The sequence below is a fragment of the Formica exsecta genome, unplaced genomic scaffold, assembly GCF_003651465.1.
Source record: "Formica exsecta isolate Colony F162 unplaced genomic scaffold, ASM365146v1 scaffold337, whole genome shotgun sequence".
Taxonomy (NCBI): domain Eukaryota; kingdom Metazoa; phylum Arthropoda; class Insecta; order Hymenoptera; family Formicidae; genus Formica; species Formica exsecta.
In genome coordinates this window covers 546,079-573,376 of record NW_021850624.1, presented here as the reverse complement: position 1 = coordinate 573,376, position 27,298 = coordinate 546,079, and the positions used below count along the sequence as shown (strand labels likewise).

Here is a 27,298-nt window from a genome sequence, read left to right as displayed (position 1 = left end):
CCATATGTTTTTCGACACGAAGTGTGTAGATTAGGGAAAAGGGGGAGGGGGAGGAATAGATACCAGAAAAGTAGAAACTCGAAGAAGATCGAGCGAGAGTCCAAATTGCATTTACGGTCTTGACCGTGGAAGAAGACGAAACGATATTAAGACACCGGTGGCCCTTCGTCGGGGTCGATGTATCATTTGCCGGCGGGTCGTTAAGCGGTTTCAATTAGTTTCCCCGTGCAGGTCTTCCTCCGCACCCACACGAGCAAGAGGAGAGAACCCACCGCCGCCCAGCTTAATCGCGCGGTCCAGTTTTTTCTCATAATTAGGAAAAGCTCGTTAATACATCCCGGATATCTATCCTCCCGTTCACCGTCCCTTTTCGCATTTACGACAACCAGTTTTGACCATCGAGGTTGACGAGTTCAAGAACGAGAATTTGCCTTCATTTCTCGCAATCGTATAGATAGATAGAGCAAAAATCTAATACTAATTTTATGCCCAAAAATTGATGTTTAATTAAAAGTAGATAATTGTATAACAAATTAAACTGCAATTTAAAACATTTAGATATTTTATAATCATATTAATATTAAATTCAGAAATAATAAATTTATCTTTATGTTATCTTTGCATTCGAAGAACGCTTTTTTAATAGCGCCATTAAGGCGTCTTTCGAGTGCACAAAAGGTTATTAATCCTTTCGTTAGCTGTATTTTTACTTTAATGACGATCTGTGTTATTTATGATTAACATCTTTCTTTCGAGCATCTAAATTTTAGTAAATAATATATCTTACCGTATATTTTATTCACTGATGCTACTCTAAATGCGCCGAGATAATTGTTGCCGTGTATCAACGTCTTTTCTTTGGCGGGGAATGGCGGGAAATGGGAGAAAATTAAAATTGTGCGTCGATGTACGAGATTTTTGAGACAACTAGTGTCATCTTAATGACACCACACGAATGCACGTAGAGATTCATATATAGTTAATTACCGACAAGGACAATTTACTGTGAAAATTACTAACATAATTTACTGTGAAAATTACTAACATAATTTACTATGAAAATTACTAACATTCAATAAAAGAGATATCGATGGGGGAAAAAGTATTATATTGTAAATTTTTAGTAAGACTTTAAATAACCAAAATCTTTTTATCTGAAAGTAGAATTGTCTGAATCCGAAACTATATTGTATATGTGACATATGTACATAAAATTCCTTTTTTTTTTTTTTAAGCAATAAACTTTTCTGCGTTTCAGTCAACTATGGGCAAGACTATTGCATAATTTTGCCCAAAAAATGCAATTACGAACCTTCTCATTATATGGTTTTCATTATGTCAATATAAATTATATAATTTAGGTACTCACCGAATGAAGGAACGCCAACTATCCAAAAAGCCTTTCTCCACGATGTAGAATAACTTGGTTGGATCGCTGCATTTCAAAATTTCATTTCTATTCCTTCCGTAATAAAAGTCGCTGAGTTCGTCTTTTTGCTGCTTCGCCTTTATCTTGTCATCTTTTTTTGCTTTTTGTGCGTTTTCCATTTTCTCCTGAAACATCAACAAACATAATTCAGATATATTTAAGATAATTATTTTAATAGTTTGTTTCACAAAAATAAAATTTTACAAACTTCACAGATTGAACAGGATGACGATCCAATAGCGTATTCTTTCGAATCCGGAAAATATTTTCGAAGAATCGACCAGGCCTCTTGAGGTATCACTTTCCTACTAGAGTCTGCCGTTTTAAGAGAATTATGTTCACAGAGTAGATCTTCATTGAAGTTTATAATAATTTCACTTTCTTCGTTTTCCTCAACTTCTTTCGGGCAGTCATTGCTATCTTTGTCCATATTTTTATTCTCCTCCTGTGGAACATCCTGACAATCATCTATGTCTTCTTGAAATGTTTCCATAGCTAATCTTCGCCATGATCGTAATGAATCAGTACCAATTATATAGCTCGTCTCAGAACTAAAACAATATAAATATTATGATATAATTATTATGAACATTAATGTTATTATCATTATCTTTTTTTACTATGACAAACTGTAAAGAATATTCAATTAATACTTACGGTTCTTTAAATGTGCGAATTAGCTCACTGACTTCTTTATAATCTCGTTCCAGTGTTAATTTAAAACGCAATAATTTGCATCGTCTTTTTACGCAAATTTCGCATAAAGATGTTTGATCTAATCGTGGGCCTCCTCGATATTTATCATAAAGTATTTGGGCAACTTCTGCTGGTATGCATTTCGCACGACCAACTTTCAGTGGGTCAAGTCGATAGTGCGAGCACATTAGAATGGAATTATCGATCGGAGGAACACTGTCTGTAATGGAATGTCCATTCAACCATTTCGACAACCAATCAGTTGGTATCCAATAATATTCATCCCAAAATGTTGTTGATTGAATTATGTTGTATATATCTATCACGAGTTGCCGTTTGGAATTTTGATCTTCAATTTCTTTTTGCTGAAAAAGAAAACAAATAATGTAATAATGAGCATAAAATAACTTACTAATCCTAAACTATTTCTATATTATTATATTTCTTTACCTTTTCTTGTTGCGCTGCTAACAAACTCAATTCATGTTTAACATTTTCTTGCCTGACAAGTTCACGCATTGTGTTACTTACTTGCCAATTCTCAAATTCCATCTGTAGACATGAAAATGTATTTATTTAATCAAAAATATTACAATATACTAGAGCACATATCTAAAAAATTTATTTTTAAGAAAGTTACTTCTTCGTAAAAATCTCGTTCTCCACAACTCATAGCTCTGTGTGCAGCACCATTCAATCGTTTATAATCGAGTTTAATAACTTTTACCACTGGCTGTTTTAAGCATTCAACCTTATTCTCTATTTGTTGTGAGGCAGAATTAGGTTTGTCTTTATATCCATTTGCATTAACAACAGTTTCTATAGTTTCAATTTTATCCATAGTAAGCATATCAGTCTTTTGAGATACCACAGTCTTATGCATTTCTATTTTATTCTCTGAGTTTAATATCTTTTCAGAACTTTCTTCTTGAAATAACGGTACATTTTCAATGTTGTCTTTCTGTTTTGTTTCATCCAAAATATCTGGTTTATCTTTAACTGTAAGTCTTTCTAAGTAAACAGATTCATCAGAGACATTCGACTCGACATCAGGTTTCTTCAATTTTATTTTCTTCATAGCATTTATTTGGCAATTTGTAGTTGACTTTTTATAAACCAACATATAAGCTGTATTGGATGAGAGAAATCCTTTCGGAACGCGTCCACGTTTCATTGGTTTCACATTATCTATACAAAAAGTTCAATTTTATCCATAGTAAGCATATCAGTCTTTTGAGATACCACAGTCTTATGCATTTCTATTTTATTCTCTGAGTTTAATATCTTTTCAGAACTTTCTTCTTGAAATAACGGTACATTTTCAATGTTGTCTTTCTGTTTTGTTTCATCCAAAATATCTGGTTTATCTTTAACTGTAAGTCTTTCTAAGTAAACAGATTCATCAGAGACATTCGACTCGACATCAGGTTTCTTCAATTTTATTTTCTTCATAGCATTTATTTGGCAATTTGTAGTTGACTTTTTATAAACCAACATATAAGCTGTATTGGATGAGAGAAATCCTTTCGGAACGCGTCCACGTTTCATTGGTTTCACATTATCTATACAAAAAGAAAAAAAAAATATCTGACTTCTCTATCTTTTCATGGCATCAGAACTTATTGATTTCTTTTAAATTGCATAATATTTAATTACCATTTACGCCATCCTCAATCCGTTTATTCTGCATTTTTTCTACTTTATCATCACTAAACTGGTACCACTCCCCACTTGAATTACATATATTTGCAATGTAATGTCCAGAATGAGCAGACGGACCTTTATGGCTCAATACCGCAACAAGATTGTATAAATGAGTTTGAGGTTGGCACCTAACATACTCCGACATATCGAGATCTTCAGGAAACTGAATGTATGAATTTAACTTCTTTTTTTGACCGGAATCTCTGTCATAGAAAATTGTGCTACTATATTTAGCAAATAAAGATTTTTATTTGTCGTAAAGTCCAAAACTTACCTATGAAAAACGAAACGCATTAGTTGAATGTTTAAAGTTTCTGGAAGAGACTCCAATCGTATGAATCGTCTGGCATCCTTTTTGTCGTTGCAAGTGACGCAATGATATTGATTCGCACCCGTCAGCTGTTCTTCTGATAAATACTTGTCTATCGCTTCCTTCAAAGTTGCCGCCAGTTGTAAATCCAATTCGTAGAATGTGGTGGATGTTGGATACTCGGTGCCGCACGTTGAACAACTGCATCAAACACAAAATTCTAATTATCTACTAAGAAGTCATTTCTCTCTGCCAAATCAGTTGGTCGCGCCAGTCACCGTAGCGAACAACGTGTCCTACCATGTTTTCATCGTCAAGATTCATCGGCATCATCATCGTTTAGGACAATTCTCATTTGTTTTCCACTTCAGAAAACCCACCAATTGATATAGCTGTATTTTCCCTGGGTCAGCCTCTGCAGCATCCGCTTCAGGTCTGAGTTTTGCTGTAGCTTTCCTTCAATATGGCACAGTAGCAGCTTGGAGAATTCCTGAGCATCCTGCTGTGTTCTGGTATCCAGGGATAATGCGACAGCGAGATTCATTGGATCAAGAAGACTCCGATTTCCGAAGTGCATCATTGCAAAAATATATTGCAATTGGCCAACTGCAGTAACTGGATGGTAAGGTAGTCCTGTCTTCTTAGTCTGGTACGATGTCTCCTTCTCCTCTGGATCTTCCGTAATATCCCATTTGTATATTATTCTCCTGTGTATTACAATTAAATTTATTAAGACACACACACACACATATACACAAAATTTCAGTTTTATATAATATACATTACACACCTCATATCTTCGTTATGAAACCACATTTGGATTAAACTATTGACATAGCAAGTAGCACCAAGATTTTTTAAACCAACATATTGGGTTGGATCACGTAGCTCAGATAGAGAACTTTCTAAAGACACTATCTCGGCTGGTTGTGATTTCATATATTTTTCTTCTCCTAAACCTGTTAGACATTGAGGATTATTGGCACAATTACGTCTGAAACAGCAACATAATGTGCTCTAATTAGGATACATATTTACAATAATACTAGTATTATAATACAATTAATGCATCGTGTTTACACATAAAGAATCATTCTTGACTTACTTGCAATTTTTACAATTTTTTAATCCAATCCTATATGCAGTTTCTAAGTGTATTTTTTCAATCTGTTCTGGACTAATACATTCTGTCCATGCCCATGCTAACTTGTCTAGATCGGTCTTTTTTGTTGGTGGCATATCTGCAACATAAAATATATAAGTTTAATATTATATAGATCAGATAATCATATTGTATTTAATTGTAAAAGTATAGTAAATATATGATGATTATCAATCACATTCATTATTGATATTCTTTTCACATGTTTTATATACAGATATTTATCTATGCAATAATATGATAAAATAATCGTATCCTTTCATTTAAAATGCTAATTCAATGAATATATTACTGAAATAAATTTTATACAAAATTGTATTAGCATATAGCATAAGATATCAATTCTAGATATATTTATGACTTAATAAATCATCATATATTTATTAGGATTTTTATTATTAGAACAAAATATATAAAAATTCTAAAAGAATTTTAATTTATAAGCACATTGTTATCGCATGCGCTTTTCAAACTATTCAGTTAGAAAATAATTGAAAGATGAAATTATGTGATTACGTATCTGAATAATCTCGTAATTTTTCGCGCCACAACAAACATTTCTTTATTCAAGAGGAAACAAAAATAAAGAGAAAAGAAATCTGGAGAATGATATTTTCCCGATAACGCGAGAGAAACGCATTATCAAATACGCAAGTGTAACCGGGAAAAAGCCAAGTAATAAACGATTATAAACTGACACATGAAGCAGCGAGTGCATATATCTGCTCGCAGCACTTTTCTTTACAATTTTACAAGGTTATAGAAAGAGATTGCCGTTATCTTAACAGCATCATTTTGCAAATCATCGAAATCGCCCAATTCATGATAACACATACCGCTGCTTCGGATTCGTCGAGATGTATGATCCGCACAAAACAATGAAACTGGACGAAACAACGAAAAGCTTCACAAAAACAGACATACACTTCTTCGATCATTCGTCGCCATATGCAATCAGCTCGTATCAAAGCGCGCGTCAAATCAATCTCTGAAATTGCGATGTGATAGATCATCATAATAGAAATCAGAAAATATCAATATACAATGAAAGATGTGCAAGGAAAATTAAGCAGTTGCTTTAAATACTTATCTTTAATCGCAAAGTTTTATTTTTAGCAATCATTGTATATACAAGATATCTTATCACCTGCAGATACACATTTCATATACGCATATATATATATATAGTACAATATATGTTGCCACGATTCATTTTAAATGACAAAGTATAATTGTATACGATTGGATGCGGGGTAGTGTGAACCACTTTGTGCACCAAAAATTTACAAATTGAATAAATATTTTTGTAAAATGTCTTCTACATTTTTATATTTTGCTTATGGAAGTAATTTACTTGCTAAAAGAATACACTTAAACAATCCAACTGCAGTAATGAAAGACATTGGTTATATAAAGGTATAATTAGAAAAAAAGAGATATATAATCCTTATTCTATTTGTTTTATATTTCTAAGTTTATGTGTATATATTGATTTTTATATATGATATATGACTATGAAAAATTATTGGCAGATTTAATAATAAAAAACACTATATTTATATATAAAATATAAGATTATCTTTACAGAACTTTATAAAAATATTTGTGGTAATTTTTATTGTAAAAATTACAAAAGATTTAAAAATTTTTTCAATCTTTAAATGAACTAGAAAGCTTGAATACCACTTTATTTTAAATTTGTAATTTATATTTGTTACATTACATTTATTATAAATATAATACATGTATATGTTTTTATTAGAATTTCAGGTTAGATTTTCAAAGATATTCTCAACGATGGTGTGGTGCATCAGCAACAATTGTGGAAACAAAAAATTCAGTTGTATGGGGTGTGGTCTGGGAATTAGATAAGTGTAACTTATCTACATTAGATTGTCAAGAAGGTGTTCAGGATAATATATATCATGTAATGTCGGTGAATGTTGAAACTTTAAATGGTACAACTTTAAACTCTAGAGTATACCAACAGTGTAATAATCCAAAGGAATATATAAAGCCAGCAGATCTTTCAATAGATAGAAGACCTTCACCATTATATCTGTATGTATTTATAATTTAAAAAATTTATATCTTTAACGCTTATTAAAATTTTTATCTTGATTATATAGAGATACGATATTGAAAGGGGCTCACGAAAATAATCTTCCGGATGATTATATAGAATTTTTAAAAACTATACCACATAACGGATACATAGGAGAATATGATATCAGGTATAGGCAAGCAAAAAAGTTGTCATGAATATTTTTAGTTAAAACAAATTTTATATAATAAATATTTTTAATTTTTATAATACAATTTTTGATTAATATTTTATATATATTAAAAAAAAAAAGTATTATGTGGTTTATCTTCAATCTGTAGCAACAGTATTCCTAATATCTTTTTTCTGTTCTTCCATGGTTATATACAATGATGCATCGCAGCCTTTCTCTGATTGAAGATTGATATCTACAATATTTTTATCATCAGAAATCTTTTTATAATGTGGATGAAGGATCACGTCTTCTAATGCCATTTCTGCTGTCATTTTGTCCAATATATGTCGAGGAAATTTCAATTTTAAAAATTGTCTTTTGTTCATCTAAAAATATATTATAATGTAAATATATATCAAATTTTTAAAATAAAATTTAAAACAGAAACACAAAAATTTATTACAAGCAACTCTATGTGCAAAGTTTTACGAATATTCTCATGTTACATATATTAATGTTTTCAATACTAGAATATATAAATATAAGGATATATATACTTACATAAACATTCAGTACAAGTTTATAATCCATATCAATGTCTGGCCATTTTTGTTCGAGCACATCTTTGTCCAAACTTACTTCGTTATTATCTATAAGATGATGTTTCACAGAACAAAAAGTAGCCCATAGCTCGGAGGCAAAATGTGGAGCAAATGGGGCAAGCATTATAATTTGAACAGCTAACGCTCGTTCATATTCGCGACTTTTTCTCAAACACTCTACATTAACTTTTCGCAAACTGTAATTATAGATTCAAAATTTTATTCAGTGTACATTAAAATATTAGAATTACACAGAGAAAGAGAATTACTGGATATTTAATTATTTACCTGTTTGTAAGACCTTGCATTCTAGATATTGCTATACTAAGCTGTTGTGATTTTACTATGTTATATGTGACATTTTTGAGAAAATAATTTCGACTGTCAAACATATATGCATTGTGTTCAACATATTTAGGATTAGTAGGTTCACTTTGAAGTTCTTCCAAAGACATATTGTCACGTTCACTTTTAAATTGTTTAACACTACTCCAAATGCGATTTTGCCAATTTTTTATACCAGGAATAGCTGCAATATTATATGAATAAATATATTAATCTTCTAATATATTAATTGTCATATATTATCCCATAAAATTGCTGATATAGGTAGTTGATTTTTAAGATATTTACTATCTTCCGACCAATTCCTAGTAGATGTTGGTGCAACATCAGCCAATATTAATAATCTAGTTGTATCTATTCCATATTTGTATAATAAGCTAAAAGGTTCAACTCCATTGTGTTTTGATTTTGACATCTTTTCCCAGTTCATAAAGACAAGTTCTCCAGACTTTGTTTTATATTGGTCTTCTTCCTTAATTATCTCATCTCCTGCCACATATTTGCCAGTATTTTTAGTTTTATATGTTTTACCCATTACTACCCCTTGCACAAGAAGCTGTTTAAATGGTTCTCGGCATGGTATAAGACCTTCCGAATGTAAGAAGTGGCTCATAAACCTGGCATAATATAAGTGAAGCACAGCTGAAACATAAAATTTATAGATATTAAGTTGGAATATAAATGTGTTCAAGTTTAATGTTTAAGAGAACTATTACTATTGTACCATGTTCTTTTCCACCTATATAAAGATCCACGGGAAAAGCTTCCTTAACTTTTTCTATCGCAAACATCTCCTTTGTATTTTTGGGATCTATAAATCTTAAAAAGTACCAACTGCTATCTACAAATGTGTCCATAGTATCGGCTTCCCTAGTCGCCTTTCCTCCACACTTGGGACATTCTGTCTGCAACCAATCTTTTGCATCATGAATGGAAAATCCTTTATTCGACGATGAGTGTATTATCTTTGGTAATGTCACAGGAAGTTGATCGCGAGGTACTGGTTGAATACCACAATTCGTACAATGAATAATAGGTATAGGTGTACCCCAATATCTTTGTCTAGAGATTAACCAATCTTGTAATCTCGAGCTTACTGAATATCCGCCTATTCTCCATTCTCTAGCTTTCTGGAATATTTCGCATATCTTTTGTTGTTGCTGTTCATAATTACGTATCGAATGCCGCGTAAATGGTATTCCAACTAACTCCGAAAAATTTAAATCGTCCATTGACGCCGAAGGTATACCCAAGCGGGTATCTCTCCATGGTGGGTAAACCACTTTATCGGTGATAAAAATTGGCAACTCTTCACCAGAAAATGGATTTATTATTTTTGCATTTAAACCTTTTATCCCAACATCTATATCATACGTATGTTCTTCACGATGTAATATACTTTCAGGAGATATAGCAACAAACTTTGCATACTCTATAAATTCTGGCATATCGGTCCATAAATTTATTGTCTCTGGAAAGTCTGGAATTTCGGATATCAGTTTAAAATCGATATTAATGCCGTTGCAATCACCTATCCAGTGCTTTTGTAACTTTATGATATCTTTCCATTCTTTCAAGCTTGGGTCATCTAAACCCTCCCTCAATGATCTGTAACACATAGTCAAGAGTAAAATCAAATTGATTTTAAAAAACATCACATATAATAAAAAGTTTGGCTTTTAAACTTACTTTGCAAAAGCTGTCGTTTTAATAAACCATTGATTTAATAATTTTTTTTCCACGATTGCACCAGATCTCCAAGATCGCTGATTCAGGTCTACTTGTTCTTCAGCTAATACAGTCTGATCAATAGGATCCCAATTAACATAAGCTTTCTTTTGATAGGCCAAACCTTTATCAAACAATTTCAGAAACAGCTCCTGTGTCCATTTATAATAATCAGCATCACAAGTTGCAAATTCTCTCTCCCAATCAAAAGAGTAATTCAGCTTTCTCAATTGGTTATGCATTGTCTTTATATTTTCACTTGTCCATACAGCAGGATCAATTTTTCTTTCGATAGCAGCATTTTCTGCTGGTAATCCAAAGGCATCCCAACCCATAGGATGAATCACATTTTTACCTGATAAGATTTATTAATTTAATTATTTTAGTTGATACTTGTAATTTAACATCTGAAAAAATTATGTCTTGTAAAATATATTCCAAAAATTTATCTTTCTCTAATATGGGATATAAATTTTACATAATAAAATATATTTCTTGTACAAAAGCTACCTACCTTTGAGTCTATAAAACCGAGCTAAAACATCACTTATTGTATAAACTCTAACATGACCCATATGTAAAGCACCGGATGGGTATGGAAACATAGAAAGAACATAAAATTTTTCTTTTATGTCATCGTTAGTAATGCATTTGTAAGAATTAACTTTATTTCTCCAATAACCTTCTATTTTTTGCTTCACTGGCAATGTGCATTCTGCATGCTAAAAATCAGTAAATTGTTGGATAAATAATATAACAATCTTCAAAGATGAATATACAACATTTTACTAATACATTTTAATTTCTATTTTATATATATATATGTAATATTTGAGTATATTTCGCATGGAATGCAGTTATATATGAGTGTATTGTACTTGGTTTGCGAATACGCAAACAAAATAAAGCCAAAACTATGGCATAATTATTATGGACGTGTATTTGTAAATTTGTTATTTAAACACTTTGTACAAAATAAACAATAAATATATAAATAAAAAGGTTTATACCGATAATATATCCACTGCAGGAGACGTTCGCCGATGAAGATTATTACTGCAAAATCTTCGTATCTCATATCGAGACATTATTTTCAGGGAACGCGACATATTTTGCACCATTATAGAATGTGATTCTTTCCGTATAAACAAAGTGATACGAAATAATACACTTATTATATCATATTCAAAAATGTACATATTATTATACCATGTACGCTGCCATTTTTCTTATACAGCTCTAGATAAACTACTGTTTATAAATTATTATAAATTACATGTATTCTGTCGTTTTGTAACATTAAATATACTTGAATATTATTAATAATTTAATTATTATTGCAGAGAAATGTGTCGAAAAATATCGTTTCCATGTAAAAGAAAATGTAGTTTCCAAAAGTGTCACTTCCGGCTTTCCCCAAACTCCTTTTCCGTTTTCGCGTCGATAAGTCGGTGAGTGAATCGTGTCATAGAATTTTAGATCAATGTAAAGTATCAACATCCTATATTTTACGTGAAGTGTATAACAATAAAAACACATAACTTTTTATGTTTCTAATCATTTTTGCCTTATATATGTAATTTTATATAAGAACATAATTATTTTTTCAATTTGTGTTTAGTTTACATTAGAGAGGTTAGAATCTAGATCGATTTCTGTTAACATTTGTTTCTTATTTTGTAACATATTTTATTTCTATTTTTTGTCATCATGAAAAACTTAATGAATCTATCAATATCAAATATTCTCAACAAATATTTGTTGTTTATATATACACGTCGTAATTATTGTAAACTCTTATAACATACTGCAAATACTAACCTCTTATATCATAACGAAATTGTACAATTCTGTATGGAGTTTAATATTAATTATTTTTATTATATATATTATTACAGATACTATAAACATTCACCATGGGTAAGGGAAATAATATGATTCCAAATGGCCATTTCCACAAGGATTGGCAACGATATGTAAGGACTTGGTTTAACCAGCCAGCGAGAAAAATTCGTCGTAAGCAAAAACGTGTCAAGAAAGCACGAGCTCTCGCACCCAGGTATGTATATACATGACATATTTTTTGCTACATTTATAATTAAATTATTTCTAGATCTGTATGTGAGATTCTTCTTTGTAATTATACATATATAATTAAAATTTTACAATTTTTTAGAATTAAATATCATTAATTATTTTTTAGGCCTGTAAATCTTTTGAGACCTGTTGTACATTGCCCGACATTCCGTTACCATACTAAAGTTCGTGCTGGTAAAGGTTTCACATTGACTGAATTGAAAGCTAGTGGTCTAAACAGGAGATTTGCCAAAACAATTGGCATTGCAGTTGACCCCCGTCGTCGCAATAAATCTATCGAGTCTTTACAAACAAATGCTCAACGTTTAAAGGAGTATAAATCTAAATTGATTCTCTTCCCAACAAATGAAAAGAAAGTATGTAATTTTATGTGATAATTTACTTTATTAATGTTAATAGAAAAGTTTTTTAATAGTAACTAGTATATTATTTTAATATTTAAGAATACATATTTACATAGTTTGATTTGCTATATGTATATAAATTGTGTTTTTATATGTACAAATTATATATTTATATTTTCTTTTTCTTTAATTGTAGCCTAAGAAGGGTGATGCAACTGAAGAGGAGAGGAAACTAGCAGTCCAAATCAAGGGAGATCCTATGCCGATACGTCATCAAGCACCTGCTAAGGCAAAGGCTCGTCCTATTACTGAGGAGGAAACTAAATTCTCAGCATATGTAACCCTTCGTAAGGCAAGAGCAGATGCACGATTAGTTGGCATTCGTGCAAAGCGTGTTAAGGATGCTTCAGAAAATCCTGATGAAGTGACAAAAGTTGCTAAAGACAAGAAAGCCAAGAAATAAAAATTTTTTTCTGTATAAAAATAAAACTTTCCTGTAACGGATAATAATATTGTATTATTTTCTTTCATATCGAAAACTGCAAATTTGTTTTAACCTATAAAATATAGCAAGTGAATTTTTTAATAGTTGTGTTTATGAAAAAGAAAAGGAGAATACATTGAAATTATTGGTAAAATTATAAATTTTTTTATTAGATGTTTTTTTTAATGTAATATGTGGTTTTTTTATATATCCAGATGTAATAATCAAAAACGAAAATCTTGCATTACTAAATTAATACATAATTGTTTTATTCTAACTATGAGATCTTTCCAGAGAAATACACAAACACAATGCCATATGATTGCTTATCAAATATAAAAATTTTCGGAATTTTTAAAAATCTATATTTTATAGCCAATTGCGTGACATTGTGTCTATCTATGTTTTCTTACTGAAAAGCTTTCTGTATAATCTTTATTTAAAGTATTTTAATGATTATTATATATGATTATTTTAATTAAAATAATAAAACAATTATAGCTTTTTACATTTTCGTCAAGTATAAGTAATGTAATTTCAAGAGAAGTATAAAAAGAAAATAATAATTTAATTGAAAAAAATATTTTATAAATTTTTAAAAAAGGCAAACAATAGTTTTGTGTGTGTATTGCATTTGCATTACATTCGACATTGCCAATTATTACTGCGTTGATTTGGATGTATGTATCAGTTATCAGTATGTACATATACACACGACACACATGCAATAGTATGTTATGTCGCCATAGTAGCGCATCTGTCATTTCAATAATTACATATTACAAGCAAGCCAGAGAGAAATTTAATCCTCTTAGCGAAAAGCGGATGTTAAATTTGTCGTACTCGTTCTACCTTCGATGGTAACGGTCGTATATCGAAATAAACTGATTGGCTTCGTTCGACATTAAATTTTATCGAAATATGCGAGGTTAGAATAGCAGTGTACAGAAATAAAGACAGCTTTTTATATTTCTCTGTGAGTGCTGATTTTGCGATGCAAAGAATTAAGCTTCAACTTCCGTTTTGCTAACGTGATGGAGCTGAAAGTGTGGGTGGAGGGAATACAACGTATTGTATGCGGTGTTACTGAGAGTACTACTTGTCAAGTATGTATTATGAATCACATTATTAGGGTATTGGTTTACATACATGTTTTATATCAGCTATGTCTTATCATAAAATAACTTGAAATATTACAACCATATGTATAATTTTCACAACATATTTATTATTATTTAAGAATCATGTTTGCTTCATTCTCCTTCTGAAAATCATTTATGCTTATTTCTAAAAGCTGCTACTGATGACATTTTAATTGTAGGATGTGGTGTATGCGCTTGCTCATGCTACAGCTCAAACAGGTAGATTCACTTTGGTAGAGCGTTGGCGAACTAATGAACGTTTGTTGGCTCCTTATGAAAATCCTCTTAAGGTCAGACATATTTCATACATCACATATACATGTATCATGAACTTATATTTCATAATTCAATTAATTAAATGGAAACTTTGATATATAGAGATTATATTAATATAATTATATATATGAAGAGAGAGAATAATAAAATTGACATGTATCATGTGTTTGTATAGATTTTGATGAAATGGGGTGAATATTCCTCGGAAGTTCAACTAATTTTGAGACGTTCCACATCAGAAAATAACAAAACGAGTGCATTACCATCTCGATTAACATATGCATCACGTGCAAACGGATTACCAATTTCGTTACCTGAACATGGAACAGGCACTACTACTGTGCAAGATGATACCAAAAATATATTAACCACACAAAGTTCAGATTTTGATGATATGCAAGGAGGATTGGAAAGGAACCGAGATACTAGAAAATCACTTACATTTAGTGGGTTTCATGGAGATATTACAGAAGGCAATACAGAGGTAAATATATACTTAAATGAATACATTTAAATAAAAATAAGAGACATATATATATATATATAAATCACCTATACAAGTATGCGAATATATATATTACATAAATTTTAGATTCAAATGGAAAATAATGTGGCTGTAGTTCAACCTACACCACATTTAAAAAGCAAGGATTTGAATGTTCGAAAAAATATACAAAAACCTCAATCACCTACACGAGGAACTAATACTGAAAGTGAGTATTATTTTATTGTAGTTTGTGGTTTATATTGAATATATATACATTTCACACATACACATATATTATTTTATTAAAATGTTTTTCTTATAAAAATTATATTATTAAAATTAATATCCATATTATTATTTATGATTGTAATGTTACCATCCTTTTTTTAGTCACAACACAAAAAAAGATACGCGAGGTTCCCCCTTACAGAGAGCCTCCAGGTCCAGCTTCGCCGCCATTACGAACTTTACCACCTTATCGCGATCCACCACCACCGAATTTAAACAGTCCTGGAAGATCGCAATTTGTGCATAGTGGAAGTTCTCATGTGCACAAAGACGATCAGCCATCCTCTAGTAATTCCATAAAATTAAAAAGAAATCTTATTCAGGTTTTGTCTTTACTATGATTATATTTGATGGAATAATATATATAAGATTACAGATTTGTAATATATAATTTTTGTAGGAATTCCAAGATACAAAAGTACCCACACAATCTGTTAATCCACTCCCTGCGACAGCACAAAATATAGCAACTGTTGCTTATACTCAACGATATGTTGAACTCTTAAGACTAGTCAATAAGCAGCGAGACACTATTAACGCTCAACAAGCTGATCTCACAAAAGTAAGATATTATATCTCCTTATAATTAATATAATCAAATTCTTTTCTTTTTTCAATAATAATTATTTGCTTTCATGCTTGATTCGATTAATTTATTTAAATAGATGAACAATAAATTATTCATTCATTTTAGTTTGATGCAGAGATATTATATTGGGAAACAAAGAACAGGGAACAAATGCATCAAATGGATTATATTTCCCAAGAAATGACTCGCATTGAATCCACTGGTCGTATTATCGAAGAACAGGTATAATAATTTTTACTTTCTTTGCGCGTTTAATTATCATACATTATGATATTAAAATTAGTTATGATTTATTAATTCATGTTTGTTTTCATTAGCTTAAAGAACTAACTCATGTAGAAGAAGAAAGCGAAATAGTTAGACAGCAAGAAAAAACATTGAAATCGGAAATAACATTGCTTAGATCAAAACTCGCCAATTGCGAAACAGAATTGCTTCAATGTAAAAATAAAATTAGGTAAATGCAAGTTACTTATTTGATAGAATTACAAAAATTGTTATTTATATATATGTCATCAATGCATTCTAATACTAATGCAAAGATATTTTATTGATATTGTGATATAAAACATTATTGAAATAAGAACCATACAATTATAGGCTAGTTATGGAAGAACTTGCAATGGAGCAACATAATATAAATCGTGAAACAGATGAGCGGCAAATTATGGAACGGAAAATAATTAGCGAAGTGGAACATTTACAAAATGAAGTAGAACAGGCTAAACGTGCAACTGAGTTAGCCTCACAACATGCAGATTCTTTAAAAATAGAAGTAGTTAACTTGGAGGCAGCCATTGTTGAAAAAAAATTGCAAGTAGAGAGATTGGTAGCTGACATGAAAGAGGCGAATTTGCAAAGTTTAGCTGTTGCATGTTCAGATGAACAAGTCAAACCGTTATTGGAAGGTATTTATCTATATATATTTTGCACATATATTAAAAAAAATTTCATGTAATGTCTAATAAATACACTTACTTAATTGTTAGGTTCCCATAAGCCTGGAAGTACCCGTAAAATGATAGGATCACCAAGACAATTGGAAACCGCAGTGCCCACAAGCAAAAACCCACACGGTGTGTGGGTGTAAATAAAGAAAATAGTATACCTGACAATGTGTTGTCTTATGTGAGACGTATATCAAAGAATATATATATCAAAATATTTCTATATTAATATTGTTTCAGTAAGTACTTAAAGTAATGTCTTTATATTTTCATGCATTTATTGCAATAAGATTAATTAATATTATGATTATATATGTATTATTATGTGTCATTAATAAGTTCTTATTTTGTACTTGTACCATAATATATGTGTATTGTCTCAATTATTCACAAGATATTTGTGAGATTGTTAATCAAATAGTTACATAAACCACTCATATATTTTTGAGAACACAGTATATTCTACATGCCATCATATATATTTGCTTGATAAATTATTAGAGAAAAGAAATTTTTATTTCGAATATTATATGCATTTAACAAATTTTGTCTTTTAATGATAAAGAAAATGTTCTAAATGTTTAGACAATAATTCCAATTTATGTATGTAGGAAACTAATATTTCAAATATTGAAATTACGAGATATATTAAAATTACGAAATATATTATATTACAATTATATTTGTTAAACAAATAACTATTTTAAAATCTCTATAATATTAAATATTTTGCCATAATAGATTTAATTATGGTTTTGTACTATAAGATTAATTATATTAAACAGCAATATATTTAATAATGACGCGTCGATCTATGTTCAATAGTTAATTATTCCATGAGATATTTTTAATAATTTTTATATATTGTCGATGTTATAGTAAAACAGCAAAATTTCAAAATCAGGGTATCTCCAAATTTAATTTTTGAAAATTTTTGAACTTTACTTGATTATGTCATAGCTGAGAAAAAGATTGTTTTAAATTTAAAAAAAAGAATATTGTTTATCTCAGATCTTTAAAACTTAAGATAAAAACATGAAACAAAATACGAATATATATGTATATATAATTACAAAAATAAATTTGGATGAAAAACTCGGTAATTTTGCAGTTTTATGGTTTTACTGTAGCGTCAATGACATATGTCACAAGTATATAATATTTTATACATAAATCTCAAGTATGTGTATGTTTACGATATTTTTATTAAGGACACATTTATTGTATAGTTTTATCATAAAAGATAAAATGTACAATTTGTATTTTAAATATATCAATATATTATAAATAATTATAATATCTTAAACATGAATGATTACATGAACGATTTATGTAATATTTATATTAGTTAAGTATATTAGACAAATGTCTAAAAAAAGGATGACATTGAAAAAAAAAAATAAATGACATGTTATACAATATTAAATTAAGAAAAATATAGCTTTGGACTTTTAAATCGACAGTAATGCAGTGCTTTCCAATATTCCTGGAATCATTGGATCTATTAATTAGGTAATTATAATAATTGGACATGTAGGTAACGTTCCCGCCAATTCCATTTTTCCCATGTTATTTAAAGTTTATTTGGTTATGTCAAAATCTAGCATATTATAGAATAGTAGAGACAAAGTTAAATAATATATTACAAATATTAGCTCTGTATTTAAGTGTTAGTAGACTACAGGAAATAAAATTGTTTTTGTAAATGCCATTATTCATGCTATCGTATATATAATATTTTTGTTTGTGTACAACCACAGAGAGGAGAGCGACAGGCCCGGTACCGGTACAATATAGTTTTGGAGTAAGATTTCGATACTACATAAAAGGTATTCAAATTACGAAAAAATGAGTTTATGGGTTGACAAGTATCGTCCAACGACACTTGCAAAGCTAGATTATCATCTCGAACAAGCGGAGGACTTAAAAAATATGGTAATTATAATATTATACTTTGATACATCTCTCAAGAATGAGGTTAACCAGCTTTAAAAGCGCGCTTTCCATAAAGATCTATTAATTAGGTAATTATAATAATTGGACATGTAGGTAACGTTCCCGCCAATTCCATTTTTCCCATGTTATTTAAAGTTTATTTGGTTATGTCAAAATCTAGCATATTATAGAATAGTAGAGACAAAGTTAAATAATATATTACAAATATTAGCTCTGTATTTAAGTGTTAGTAGACTACAGGAAATAAAATTGTTTTTGTAAATGCCATTATTCATGCTATCGTATATATAATATTTTTGTTTGTGTACAACCACAGAGAGGAGAGCGACAGGCCCGGTACCGGTACAATATAGTTTTGGAGTAAGATTTCGATACTACATAAAAGGTATTCAAATTACGAAAAAATGAGTTTATGGGTTGACAAGTATCGTCCAACGACACTTGCAAAGCTAGATTATCATCTCGAACAAGCGGAGGACTTAAAAAATATGGTAATTTATAATATTGTGATGCGTGATATACTTTGATACATCTCTCAAGAATGAGGTTAACCAGCTTTAAAAGCGCGCTTTCCATAAAGATACAATACGAACCTTTTTTCGAAATGAGATAATTTTTAATATAATTCTTTTTAGCATAATGAGTCGTTAAAGTATCGAATTAAAATAAGCGTACATATAATATTAGATTAGCTTTTAGATTCATATTTTGATTACTATTATGATATAATCTATTATAATATAGATTATATAAAAAAAAATTCGATTAAAAAACTATAATTTTGTAAAGATTATTTTTAAAATAAAATTTTTGATAGTCACAATTCTCTTTTTAAGAAATTTTAAGAGTATAAAATTGTATTACATGATTATATCAAATTAGCTAGAATATAAGCAGTGTTTAAATTACTATTTCTATTTAAAACATAGGTACAAAAACGAGACTTCCCACATTTATTAGTGCATGGACCTCCTGGTGCAGGAAAGAAAACTCGGATATTATGTATTTTAAGAGAACTTTATGGGAGTGCAGTTGAGAGATTAAAAATAGAAAACATGCAATTTGAGGTTTGACACATTTTATTTTCTTATCTTAATGCAAAGCTAATTGGACTTTAAAGCTTAGACTTTTACTGCTAGTATATTTTTAGAGTTAAAATACATTTTTAGAGTTATGAATATACTTTAAAATACATAAAAGAATATAAATTAATAATACCATATCCAAATAATATTATATATGATATTCTTATAGACTGCATCTAAAAAGAAGTTAGAAATATTGACTATAAGTAGTAATTACCATACAGAAGTAGATCCGAGTAATGCAGGAATACATGACAGAATTGTTGTTATGGAATTAATAAAAGCGACTGCACAAACACATCACATAGATATAGCTCAAAAGGAGTTCAAAGGTTTGAAAAAATAGCATTAAAACATTTTTTATTGTGATATATTACAAGTGTCGCAATATACAGGGTGTAACTAAACAAACGCATATGGACAACACTATCAGATACAGAACAACAATTCAAATCGAAAAGTCCTAAACCATTTTTTGATCTGAGTTTTCTTTTCGTTGTTATGTGATGTTAAAGTTAGCTAATCAGCGCCTGTCTATACAGCAGAAAGCCGTTTCGTTACTCCGACACCCGTCGTACCTTCTCTGTTTTCCGTTGTAGACAGGCGCTGATTAGTTAACTTTAACATCATATAACAACGAAAAGAAAGCTCAGATCAAAAAATGGTTCAGGACTTTTCAATTTGGATTGTTGTTCTGTATCTGATAGTATTGTCCATATGTGTTTGTTTAGTTACACCCAGTATATAATTATATAATAAAAATAAAAATTTTATTATACGAAGATTAAAATTATATATTATTATAAATAGTGGTATTTTTATCAAATGTGGATCAACTTACAAGAGATGCGCAGCATGCACTTCGTAGAACAATGGAAAAATATATCAGTACGTGCAGATTGATTCTTTGTGCAAACTCAACGTCACGAGTTTTACCTGCGATTCGATCACGATGCGTGCGAATCAGAGTTCCCGCTCCAACTGCCTCCGAAATCAAAAGTATTTTACATTCGATTTGTAAACGTGAAGGACTTAATTTGCCTGATGAACTTGCTAATCGAGTGATTGAAGCTAGTGATAGAAGTCTTAGACGGGCAATATTAATGCTTGAGGCTTGCAAAGTCGAACAGTGAGTACATCATCCATATAAATATATGTGAAAATGCATGTAAAAATTTTGTGCCAAGTTTTAAATTATCAATATATTTTTACTATCTTTTTCATCTGAAAATTGTTTTGTTTCCAGATGTCCATTTACTGCTGATCAAAAAATAACAGAACCAGATTATCAAGTATATATACGAAATACAGCTAGTATGATGGTCTCTGAACAAACTCCTAAAGTACTTCAAGAGGTACGCAATAGATTTTACGAGCTGTTAACGCGTGCTATACCGTGCGATCTGATATTCAGAGGATTGCTGCAAGAATGTATAAAAAATTGTGATGATCATTTAAAAAGAGAAATTATCGGTATTGCATCAGAATATCAGCATAGAATGATACGTGGTTCAAAACCGATTTTTCATTTAGAAGCATTTGCTGCACGGTATATGACGATTTACAAAAGATATATTGAATCATCTTTGGAAAGCTTTACATGAAATTTCTATTTTACTTCTTTAATATATTTTATACCTTCAATAAAACGGTAACAAACTTTAATATTTTTTGCTAATTATTTGAATATTGTAAATTTCAATCTGAAGTAAAAATGATATAGATTTGTAACAATTTCTATATTTTAAATACAAAGAATCTTGATCCTTATTTCTAATTTTATAATCATTCTAAAAACATTCACATGTTCTTTTTCTTTTTTTTTGAACCATTTCTGTGTTTATTTCAGAGCTAGCATGTATATAATTTTATTTACAAACATAAACATTTTGAGACTATAACTATAATACTTATTCAGTTCTAAATTGGCATAGAATATTAAAAAAAGCTAAATTTTTTATATATGAAATACATATTAGTTTTAATAATTTATTTTATTATGTAGATAATATATAACTCAGTAATACAGACAATATAATTTAATATGTAGTCTGCCAATACATTTAATTTTAAAGAAAAATTATTTCTAATGTAAAGAATGACACTTACATTGCTGCAAGTGCAAGTGCAGAAATAACTGTTAATGCAGATACTACATATCCAGTGCTATATACTTCCTTAATTGTTAGAAATATTCCAAAATCCCAAGCCTGTAAATTTATAAAAATATACATGATATAATTAGCTTACAATTAAAATTGCGAAACAATATTTGTGAAATTATAGCGTCAATTTCTTTTGGTGGGCAATGATAAATTATGAATTGGCTATATTAATTTATAGAGTTATAGAGTTTGCATCTTATTCATTTACAAATATATAATAATCTCATACCAAATGACGTATTCCATTGAATGTATGGTAAGTAGCAGGCAGAGCAAGTAAGGTTTTGCCGGCAAACAGTACAGGTAAGGGTAAACATAAATTATCCACTGTTTCTATGAAGCAAGGAATACCACCAGGTATAAATAATGTGCCTGGAATATAAAAGTAGTCCATTTAGATATTGTTTGTGTTACATATATTAGTTTGTTTTCTAAGGAGAAATGAGAAAATTGAGAAATCTATTTTGGAGCAGAAATATTCATAACTTGTACTTTAATGTTTATTTGCAGCTTGATAATTTAAACTAAAGAGAAATGTATGTTAAGTATCTTCATATATTTTACCTAAACCGAGGAACATTGCATAACTGGCTAGCATAATGCCAGTAGTTCTATGCGTTAATGAAAGCAATGATGTCAATTGAAGTTCATAGATTGTCAAGTGTGGCGACATTGGTCTTTTTAGACGCATATTCTTCTCATCGTGAGATTCACAAGCTGTGCCTGTTGTACGTGAAGGATTCGGAACTGCAACGCTCAGAGGACTAAAACGTAATATTTTTTAATTGTAATTTATGGAAAAACAATTTCTAAATGTAAGATTTCTTATTGAAGTTATGTATATTAACAGCGCTATATAGTTAATATACACAACTCGTAATTATAATTATTTTCGCGGATGTGAAAGAGACAAAACAAGAAAAATTGACGTAACATAATAATGATAAAAATCTTTCATTCTCAGTATGTGACAGTTATGTAAAAATAAGGTTATGTATTTTGCAAGATCTTACCTGCACGTATATAAGCTCCGAAAATGTCGAAAATCGACATTACGCCGGCAAAGAAATCTAGAAAGAGCAGAAAATCGTCTTTGTTTACACCAAATAATTAATAAACTAATAATTCTTTAAGACAATCAAATTTTATAGCATACCTCGTATAGGCCAGTGCCATTTTTATGCTGCGCTTTCGACTGATGATAAGTGTCACAAATATGTTAGATCAGAAGTATTTTAGCATTACAACACACGAATCACGGATGTAGGATCTAGGATCTTTAGCACGACAGTCAACGATATACCCTTAAACATATGTCATCAAAAATTTTAGGTGATGTATAAACAATCCTATAGTAAAATATTGTTGACTAAATTCAAGTTATATAGTTGTAAAATTTATTAAGTTTAAAAATTAATAAAAATATATTAGCAATAATTTCGTGTTTTTAGATAATAAAATCTCTCTCTCTCTCTCTCTCTCTCTATTACATCTTCTATAAATCTTATTTATATTAAGATCTTTAGGAAATAATATTTGTACCTTTTTTTATATCTATTATTTATTGTTAACACAAGCTTAATAGAAATCTGTGATAAAGGCTAACTTAAAAATAATTTAATAATTTTTATAACGTTGCGCGGTATTAATTTTATTTCAATTTATGATAATACAGTGTTGGCGTTTTTATCGACATTTCATTAAGTGATATTTTAACATGTAATAGATGACGCTACTGACACAAATTCTATTCAAATATCCGTTGTCTTCGTCAACGTTAAATTCTCAAGGAACATGAAAGGAGCAAGTTCACTTTTTACCGTAACATACTACGAAGAGAAATCTCATATAGAATATAAGGTAAATTTTATATACTGTGGTATGTATATGACATATTGACATAAATACATTAGTAGATACTATGATAATGGAAAAGTAAAATCGGAGATATACGGAAAAGTTTGAAATGGCAACTCAATGAAAAGAGTGCTTCATTTTAGAATAATATTTGTTTAAAATAACAATCTTTATTATTTATCACAAATTATGCAAAATAGACAAATTTAAAAATAGAAAATTTATTACACTGTAAATTATATTCTTGTTATTTCTATATTCTTCCGTAAATTAATCAAAGGTTTATTTTTGTAATAAGCATATAAAACATAATGTACATAGATAGATAAAAATTGCTCGGAAATAATCCTCGTTTTCGAACGATAATAATTTCTAAAAACCCCAGGAATGGAACTTGTTAGAATTCTTTTCAAAATTATATTTATAACAAAGTCTAGAGAGAGAGTTGAATATAATCGCGAGCGCTTTCGTCGCTTGTAAATCTCGTCTTGCATTTGACGCAACAACCCCTGCATATCATTCCGAAGTAGTTATGTCGGTTTTGGCGCAGCCGCGGCCCGCGATCGCGAACGCAGCGTCGCCTCGCGTTTTGCGCCCGTACTAATTTGACCGCGTGCCGAATGGTAGGGGTAGACTGAAACGAGGGAGCGTGCGTCTACGTCAGGAAAAGCTCCGAGCTTATTGGTCCCGGTCCATTGTTGCGTATTGATTGCCGCGGAGCAGTGGTATGGTCGTCGGGACACTCGGTCGTCCTCGTCGTCGTCGTCGTCGTCGTCGCCGTCGGTGGTGCTCAGCCGATTAGGTTAAGAGGAGCAGGCGCGCGCGGATCGCAGATAGAGAGGAATAGTCGTCGTCCGCGTCGTCGTCGCGCGTTCTCGCTCGCGTTTCGTCGCGTACGCGATCGCGAACCGCGTTTACATTCACACCGTACATGCATAATACTTATATATTATAAATAGAGAGAAATTAAAATATATATATGTGTATACATATATAAATATATACGAGAGAATATAAAAGCGCGGAGAGAACGGAAGTATCTGTCGCGTACTTATGTATTTAAAGCGCGCGTAGTGTAACACGCGGTAGTGGTGTCAGTGGATTGTTTTTCCTCTTGTTTTCTGTTGCTCCAGATTCTCTTTCTCGGGACTGAGACCGATACTTGCGAGACATCAGCGGCGGCGGCGGCAGCAGCTGCCGCCGAACGTGGTGCGAACAAATCGCGGTGCAATTTCTCGCCACCAGGACGAAACGTGACGGAATCGCGGTTGTTCTTACGCTTGGCTACGAGAAAACGAAGCGGAGCGCGTTCGCCAAGGACAAGGACACCGAATTTGGATCGGTGGTGCTTGCGTATCCAACGAAAACATCGATACACGTTCGTATTGGAGTAGATTAGTGCAGAATAGCGAATCCTCGATCGGACAGTGCGTCGCCAGGACGACAGTGATCGAGTGGTCTCTGATAGAAGGCGTTTACGAGCGAGGGAAGAAGCATTTTCGGAGCAAGTAGATAGAGACGTATATAGGAGGATCGAAGAAACGAGGGTAAGAGGGACAGAAAGAGAGAGTGTGTGTATTAAAAAAGAGATATAAAAAAGAAGAGTGCGAGTGTGTCTGTGCGCGCGTGTGTGTGAGAGAGAGAAAGAGAGAGAGAGAGAGAGAGGGTGAGAGTACGCGTGAGAGGGAGTAGAGGGAGAGAGACGAAAGCAATTTTGGGGCGCCAGCGGGTGTGCGTGATAGGAGAGGAGGAAAAGAGATAGAAAAAGAGATCTCGGTGATTCTCCAGTTAACGCGCGCTGACAAAATCTCGTGGTTGGCGGCATCGCGAGGACGCGGAAGCGGGCCGTTGACGGGGTTCTTGTGGCGCGTCGCGCATCCCCGAAGGCGGCGCGAAATTATGAAGCGCATAAAGTGCGCCCTACTGGCCGTCGCAGCTGCCGCTGATTGTGATAGCCGCCGGTGAATGTGTGACCCGGGGGCAGCAGAGATCCGCCGGGATGACGACCGAAGGGACGACCGAGCAGCCCCCGGACGACTGTCTCAAGGAGCGGAAATGGTGGTGCTTCCTGCTGTCGAGCATCTTCACCTTCCTTGCCGGGCTGCTGATCGTGCTCCTCTGGCGTGCGTTCGCCTTCCTCTGCTGTCGCAAGGAGCCCGAGCTATCTCCAAATGACCCGAAGCAGAAGGAGGCAAAGACGGCCCGCCAGGGCAAGGAGTTCGAGGGGACTTTTATGACCGAGGCCAAGGACTGGGCCGGCGAACTGATTTCTGGACAGACCACCACTGGACGTATCTTGGTGAGTTTGTTACTTGATTATTGTGCTGTTTTCTCGTATCAGATATGTGCGATTATTACAGATGTATGAAATATAATCACGATAAAAATACTTGCATACAATAATACGCCGCGCGTGTAATATTTGCAGTATTTTAGAAGAGATTTTGAAATTAAATTAATTCGCGTATATAATGTGACCTATATCGTATCTGATCGCATTCTTCATTTATAAATCATTCTTATTGAATATTTCCGCGGTACTGAATTAATAAATATTTACGATATAATTGAAAATAAGAATTTATTAATAGAAATAATATCAATTGTGTTTAAGAAAATTTTTACCCATTTTCTACATTTATATTCTGTAATTCTAATTATTTTATTATTCATATCTCATATTTTAATGCCAAGATTTGTCACTTTTTGTTTTTTTATTTTTTTTATATTAATTCAAAAAGAATTAAATCAATTATACATCTAATTGTTAGAAAGTATTTGACGATGATTTATAATATTATTATTGCAATACAACAACCAAAACATTCTATTTATATATATATATAAAGATAGAAAAATCTTAAGTAAGAAAATAATCACGTTTATTAATTTTTTAATATAGAGAATTTTGAATATTGAATAACGAATACGTTGACATTACTTGTTTGTATATTTGTCCTTATTCAAGCATTAATAACTACATCAAACAGAACAGGTAAACTCAGGTCACTTTGAATAATATTTATCAAATATGAAAAAATTATGAAATGTCTCTTCTGTCATATGTAAAACGATTTTTATAATTTATGTTGAGTTTGTTTATAAAAGAATTTAATATTATATATATATTCCTAAATTATTTTAATTTTATAATTGCTGGTTATACAAGAAAATTTTGCAAGAACAATTCTGATTAAGAAAGACTTTTTGATTTGAAACTTGCCTGCACGATAAATACATTTATCGGATTAGATAAAATTCTTGTCCTACAATCCTCTATTAAATTTTATTTGTGATTGGCCTTTCAGAAAATCAAATACCATTCGGTTAAATAGGTTGTACGTCGAAGAAAGTAGGAAACCGATTTCAAAGAAAATTCGATAAGA

The 27,298-nt window shown here is 31.1% G+C and overlaps 8 protein-coding genes across 49 annotated transcripts in view; 5 read left to right on the top strand and 3 right to left on the bottom strand.

Moving 5' to 3' along the window:
* LOC115238421 (ubiquitin carboxyl-terminal hydrolase 48-like) overlaps positions 1-5,391 on the bottom strand; it is a 56,591-nt gene extending 51,200 nt beyond the window's left edge. Inside the window, exons 1-10 of the mRNA XM_029812254.1 lie at positions 5,245-5,391; positions 4,930-5,133; positions 4,520-4,846; positions 4,104-4,340; positions 3,782-4,032; positions 2,766-3,313; positions 2,576-2,677; positions 2,087-2,490; positions 1,638-1,980; positions 1,370-1,554 (exon numbers count right to left, since the gene is read on the bottom strand). Of these exons, the coding sequence (XP_029668114.1) occupies positions 1,370-1,554; positions 1,638-1,980; positions 2,087-2,490; positions 2,576-2,677; positions 2,766-3,313; positions 3,782-4,032; positions 4,104-4,340; positions 4,520-4,846; positions 4,930-5,133; positions 5,245-5,378 (2,735 nt within the window). The 5' untranslated portion in view covers positions 5,379-5,391. The remainder of the gene's footprint in view (positions 1-1,369; positions 1,555-1,637; positions 1,981-2,086; positions 2,491-2,575; positions 2,678-2,765; positions 3,314-3,781; positions 4,033-4,103; positions 4,341-4,519; positions 4,847-4,929; positions 5,134-5,244) is intronic.
* A 1,085-nt stretch (positions 5,392-6,476) lies between these two features.
* LOC115238427 (gamma-glutamylcyclotransferase-like) lies at positions 6,477-7,975 on the top strand. The gene is made up of 4 exons (XM_029812265.1): positions 6,477-6,717; positions 7,064-7,362; positions 7,431-7,535; positions 7,749-7,975. Exons 1-4 carry the CDS (start codon positions 6,613-6,615, stop codon positions 7,768-7,770), a joined length of 531 nt encoding a protein of 176 aa, XP_029668125.1. The 5' UTR covers positions 6,477-6,612; the 3' UTR covers positions 7,771-7,975.
* On the bottom strand, positions 7,574-11,523 carry LOC115238422 (probable leucine--tRNA ligase, mitochondrial). Of its 2 annotated transcripts, none has more exons than XM_029812255.1 (8): positions 11,206-11,523; positions 10,710-10,917; positions 10,157-10,550; positions 9,192-10,075; positions 8,756-9,109; positions 8,411-8,651; positions 8,082-8,319; positions 7,574-7,906 (listed from the first exon to the last, which is right to left on the bottom strand). In XM_029812255.1, exons 1-8 carry the CDS (start codon positions 11,392-11,394, stop codon positions 7,676-7,678), a joined length of 2,739 nt encoding a protein of 912 aa, XP_029668115.1. In that variant the 5' UTR covers positions 11,395-11,523; the 3' UTR covers positions 7,574-7,675. The 2 variants fall into 2 exon arrangements, with proteins under 2 accessions (XP_029668115.1, XP_029668117.1); XM_029812257.1 differs by having other exon boundaries at positions 10,157-10,602; positions 11,206-11,413.
* On the top strand, positions 11,521-13,143 carry LOC115238426 (60S ribosomal protein L13). Of its 2 annotated transcripts, none has more exons than XM_029812263.1 (4): positions 11,521-11,646; positions 12,094-12,254; positions 12,399-12,648; positions 12,833-13,143. In XM_029812263.1, exons 2-4 carry the CDS (start codon positions 12,112-12,114, stop codon positions 13,097-13,099), a joined length of 660 nt encoding a protein of 219 aa, XP_029668123.1. In that variant the 5' UTR covers positions 11,521-11,646; positions 12,094-12,111; the 3' UTR covers positions 13,100-13,143. The 2 variants fall into 2 exon arrangements, with proteins under 2 accessions (XP_029668123.1, XP_029668122.1); XM_029812262.1 differs by having other exon boundaries at positions 11,620-11,680.
* A 543-nt stretch (positions 13,144-13,686) lies between these two features.
* On the top strand, positions 13,687-18,787 carry LOC115238423 (ras association domain-containing protein 8). The gene is made up of 11 exons (XM_029812258.1): positions 13,687-14,226; positions 14,442-14,552; positions 14,714-15,022; positions 15,131-15,251; positions 15,416-15,636; positions 15,714-15,875; positions 16,008-16,124; positions 16,220-16,359; positions 16,503-16,810; positions 16,892-18,518; positions 18,610-18,787. The coding sequence occupies exons 1-10, from the start codon at positions 14,155-14,157 to the stop codon at positions 16,990-16,992; spliced, it is 1,662 nt and encodes a 553-aa protein (XP_029668118.1). The 5' UTR covers positions 13,687-14,154; the 3' UTR covers positions 16,993-18,518; positions 18,610-18,787.
* Positions 18,305-21,660, top strand: LOC115238425 (replication factor C subunit 3). 2 transcript variants are annotated; one of them, XM_029812260.1, is made up of 7 exons: positions 18,305-18,361; positions 18,874-19,030; positions 19,122-19,296; positions 19,735-19,872; positions 20,060-20,222; positions 20,701-21,019; positions 21,137-21,660. In XM_029812260.1, the coding sequence occupies exons 3-7, from the start codon at positions 19,210-19,212 to the stop codon at positions 21,492-21,494; spliced, it is 1,065 nt and encodes a 354-aa protein (XP_029668120.1). In that variant the 5' UTR covers positions 18,305-18,361; positions 18,874-19,030; positions 19,122-19,209; the 3' UTR covers positions 21,495-21,660. The 2 variants fall into 2 exon arrangements, with proteins under 2 accessions (XP_029668120.1, XP_029668121.1); XM_029812261.1 differs by lacking the exons at positions 18,305-18,361; positions 18,874-19,030 and adding an exon at positions 18,861-18,873.
* A 34-nt stretch (positions 21,661-21,694) lies between these two features.
* LOC115238428 (succinate dehydrogenase cytochrome b560 subunit, mitochondrial-like) lies at positions 21,695-23,370 on the bottom strand. Its single transcript, XM_029812266.1, has 5 exons — positions 23,212-23,370; positions 23,069-23,125; positions 22,620-22,819; positions 22,285-22,427; positions 21,695-22,100 (listed from the first exon to the last, which is right to left on the bottom strand). Exons 1-5 carry the CDS (start codon positions 23,229-23,231, stop codon positions 21,996-21,998), a joined length of 525 nt encoding a protein of 174 aa, XP_029668126.1. The 5' UTR covers positions 23,232-23,370; the 3' UTR covers positions 21,695-21,995.
* Positions 23,371-23,896: 526 nt separating this feature from the next.
* The window catches only part of LOC115238420 (calcium-activated potassium channel slowpoke), a 101,085-nt gene continuing 97,683 nt past the window's right edge, over positions 23,897-27,298 (top strand). For 23 of the 39 annotated variants that reach the window (XM_029812225.1, XM_029812252.1, XM_029812211.1 and 20 more), the window contains exon 1: positions 24,617-26,211. In XM_029812225.1, coding sequence (XP_029668085.1) covers positions 25,912-26,211 — 300 coding nt within the window. In that variant the 5' untranslated portion in view covers positions 24,617-25,911. Of the gene's footprint in view, positions 23,916-24,615; positions 26,212-27,298 lie in introns of those variants that run through there. The other 16 variants (XM_029812245.1, XM_029812234.1, XM_029812221.1 and 13 more) reach the window with 5 other exon arrangements.

Bases quoted from the DNA above. Each gene is read 5' to 3' on its own strand.
- LOC115238427 (XM_029812265.1), top strand. From the start codon at position 6,613: ATGTCTTCTACATTTTTATATTTTGCTTATGGAAGTAATTTACTTGCT. The intron at 6,718-7,063 runs GTATAATTAGAA...TGTTTTTATTAG, and splicing joins AAGACATTGGTTATATAAAG to AATTTCAGGTTAGATTTTCA. The intron at 7,536-7,748 runs GTATAGGCAAGC...GATGCATCGCAG, and splicing joins ATAGGAGAATATGATATCAG to CCTTTCTCTGATTGAAGATT.
- LOC115238422 (XM_029812255.1), bottom strand. From the start codon at position 11,394: ATGTACATTTTTGAATATGATATAATAAGTGTATTATTTCGTATCACT. The intron at 10,076-10,156 runs GTAAGTTTAAAA...TATGTGTTACAG, and splicing joins AAAACGACAGCTTTTGCAAA to ATCATTGAGGGAGGGTTTAG. The intron at 9,110-9,191 runs GTACAATAGTAA...TTTATGTTTCAG, and splicing joins TATAGGTGGAAAAGAACATG to CTGTGCTTCACTTATATTAT.
- LOC115238426 (XM_029812263.1), top strand. From the start codon at position 12,112: ATGGGTAAGGGAAATAATATGATTCCAAATGGCCATTTCCACAAGGAT. The intron at 12,255-12,398 runs GTATGTATATAC...ATTATTTTTTAG, and splicing joins GCACGAGCTCTCGCACCCAG to GCCTGTAAATCTTTTGAGAC. The intron at 12,649-12,832 runs GTATGTAATTTT...CTTTAATTGTAG, and splicing joins TCCCAACAAATGAAAAGAAA to CCTAAGAAGGGTGATGCAAC.
- LOC115238423 (XM_029812258.1), top strand. From the start codon at position 14,155: ATGGAGCTGAAAGTGTGGGTGGAGGGAATACAACGTATTGTATGCGGT. The intron at 14,227-14,441 runs GTATGTATTATG...TTTTAATTGTAG, and splicing joins CTGAGAGTACTACTTGTCAA to GATGTGGTGTATGCGCTTGC. The intron at 16,360-16,502 runs GTAAATGCAAGT...ATACAATTATAG, and splicing joins CAATGTAAAAATAAAATTAG to GCTAGTTATGGAAGAACTTG.
- LOC115238425 (XM_029812260.1), top strand. From the start codon at position 19,210: ATGAGTTTATGGGTTGACAAGTATCGTCCAACGACACTTGCAAAGCTA. The intron at 19,297-19,734 runs GTAATTTATAAT...TTTAAAACATAG, and splicing joins CGGAGGACTTAAAAAATATG to GTACAAAAACGAGACTTCCC. The intron at 20,223-20,700 runs GTTTGAAAAAAT...TATTATAAATAG, and splicing joins AGCTCAAAAGGAGTTCAAAG to TGGTATTTTTATCAAATGTG.
- LOC115238428 (XM_029812266.1), bottom strand. From the start codon at position 23,231: ATGGCACTGGCCTATACGAG. The intron at 23,126-23,211 runs GTATGCTATAAA...TGCTCTTTCTAG, and splicing joins ATGGCACTGGCCTATACGAG to ATTTCTTTGCCGGCGTAATG. The intron at 22,101-22,284 runs GTATGAGATTAT...ATAAATTTACAG, and splicing joins TCAATGGAATACGTCATTTG to GCTTGGGATTTTGGAATATT.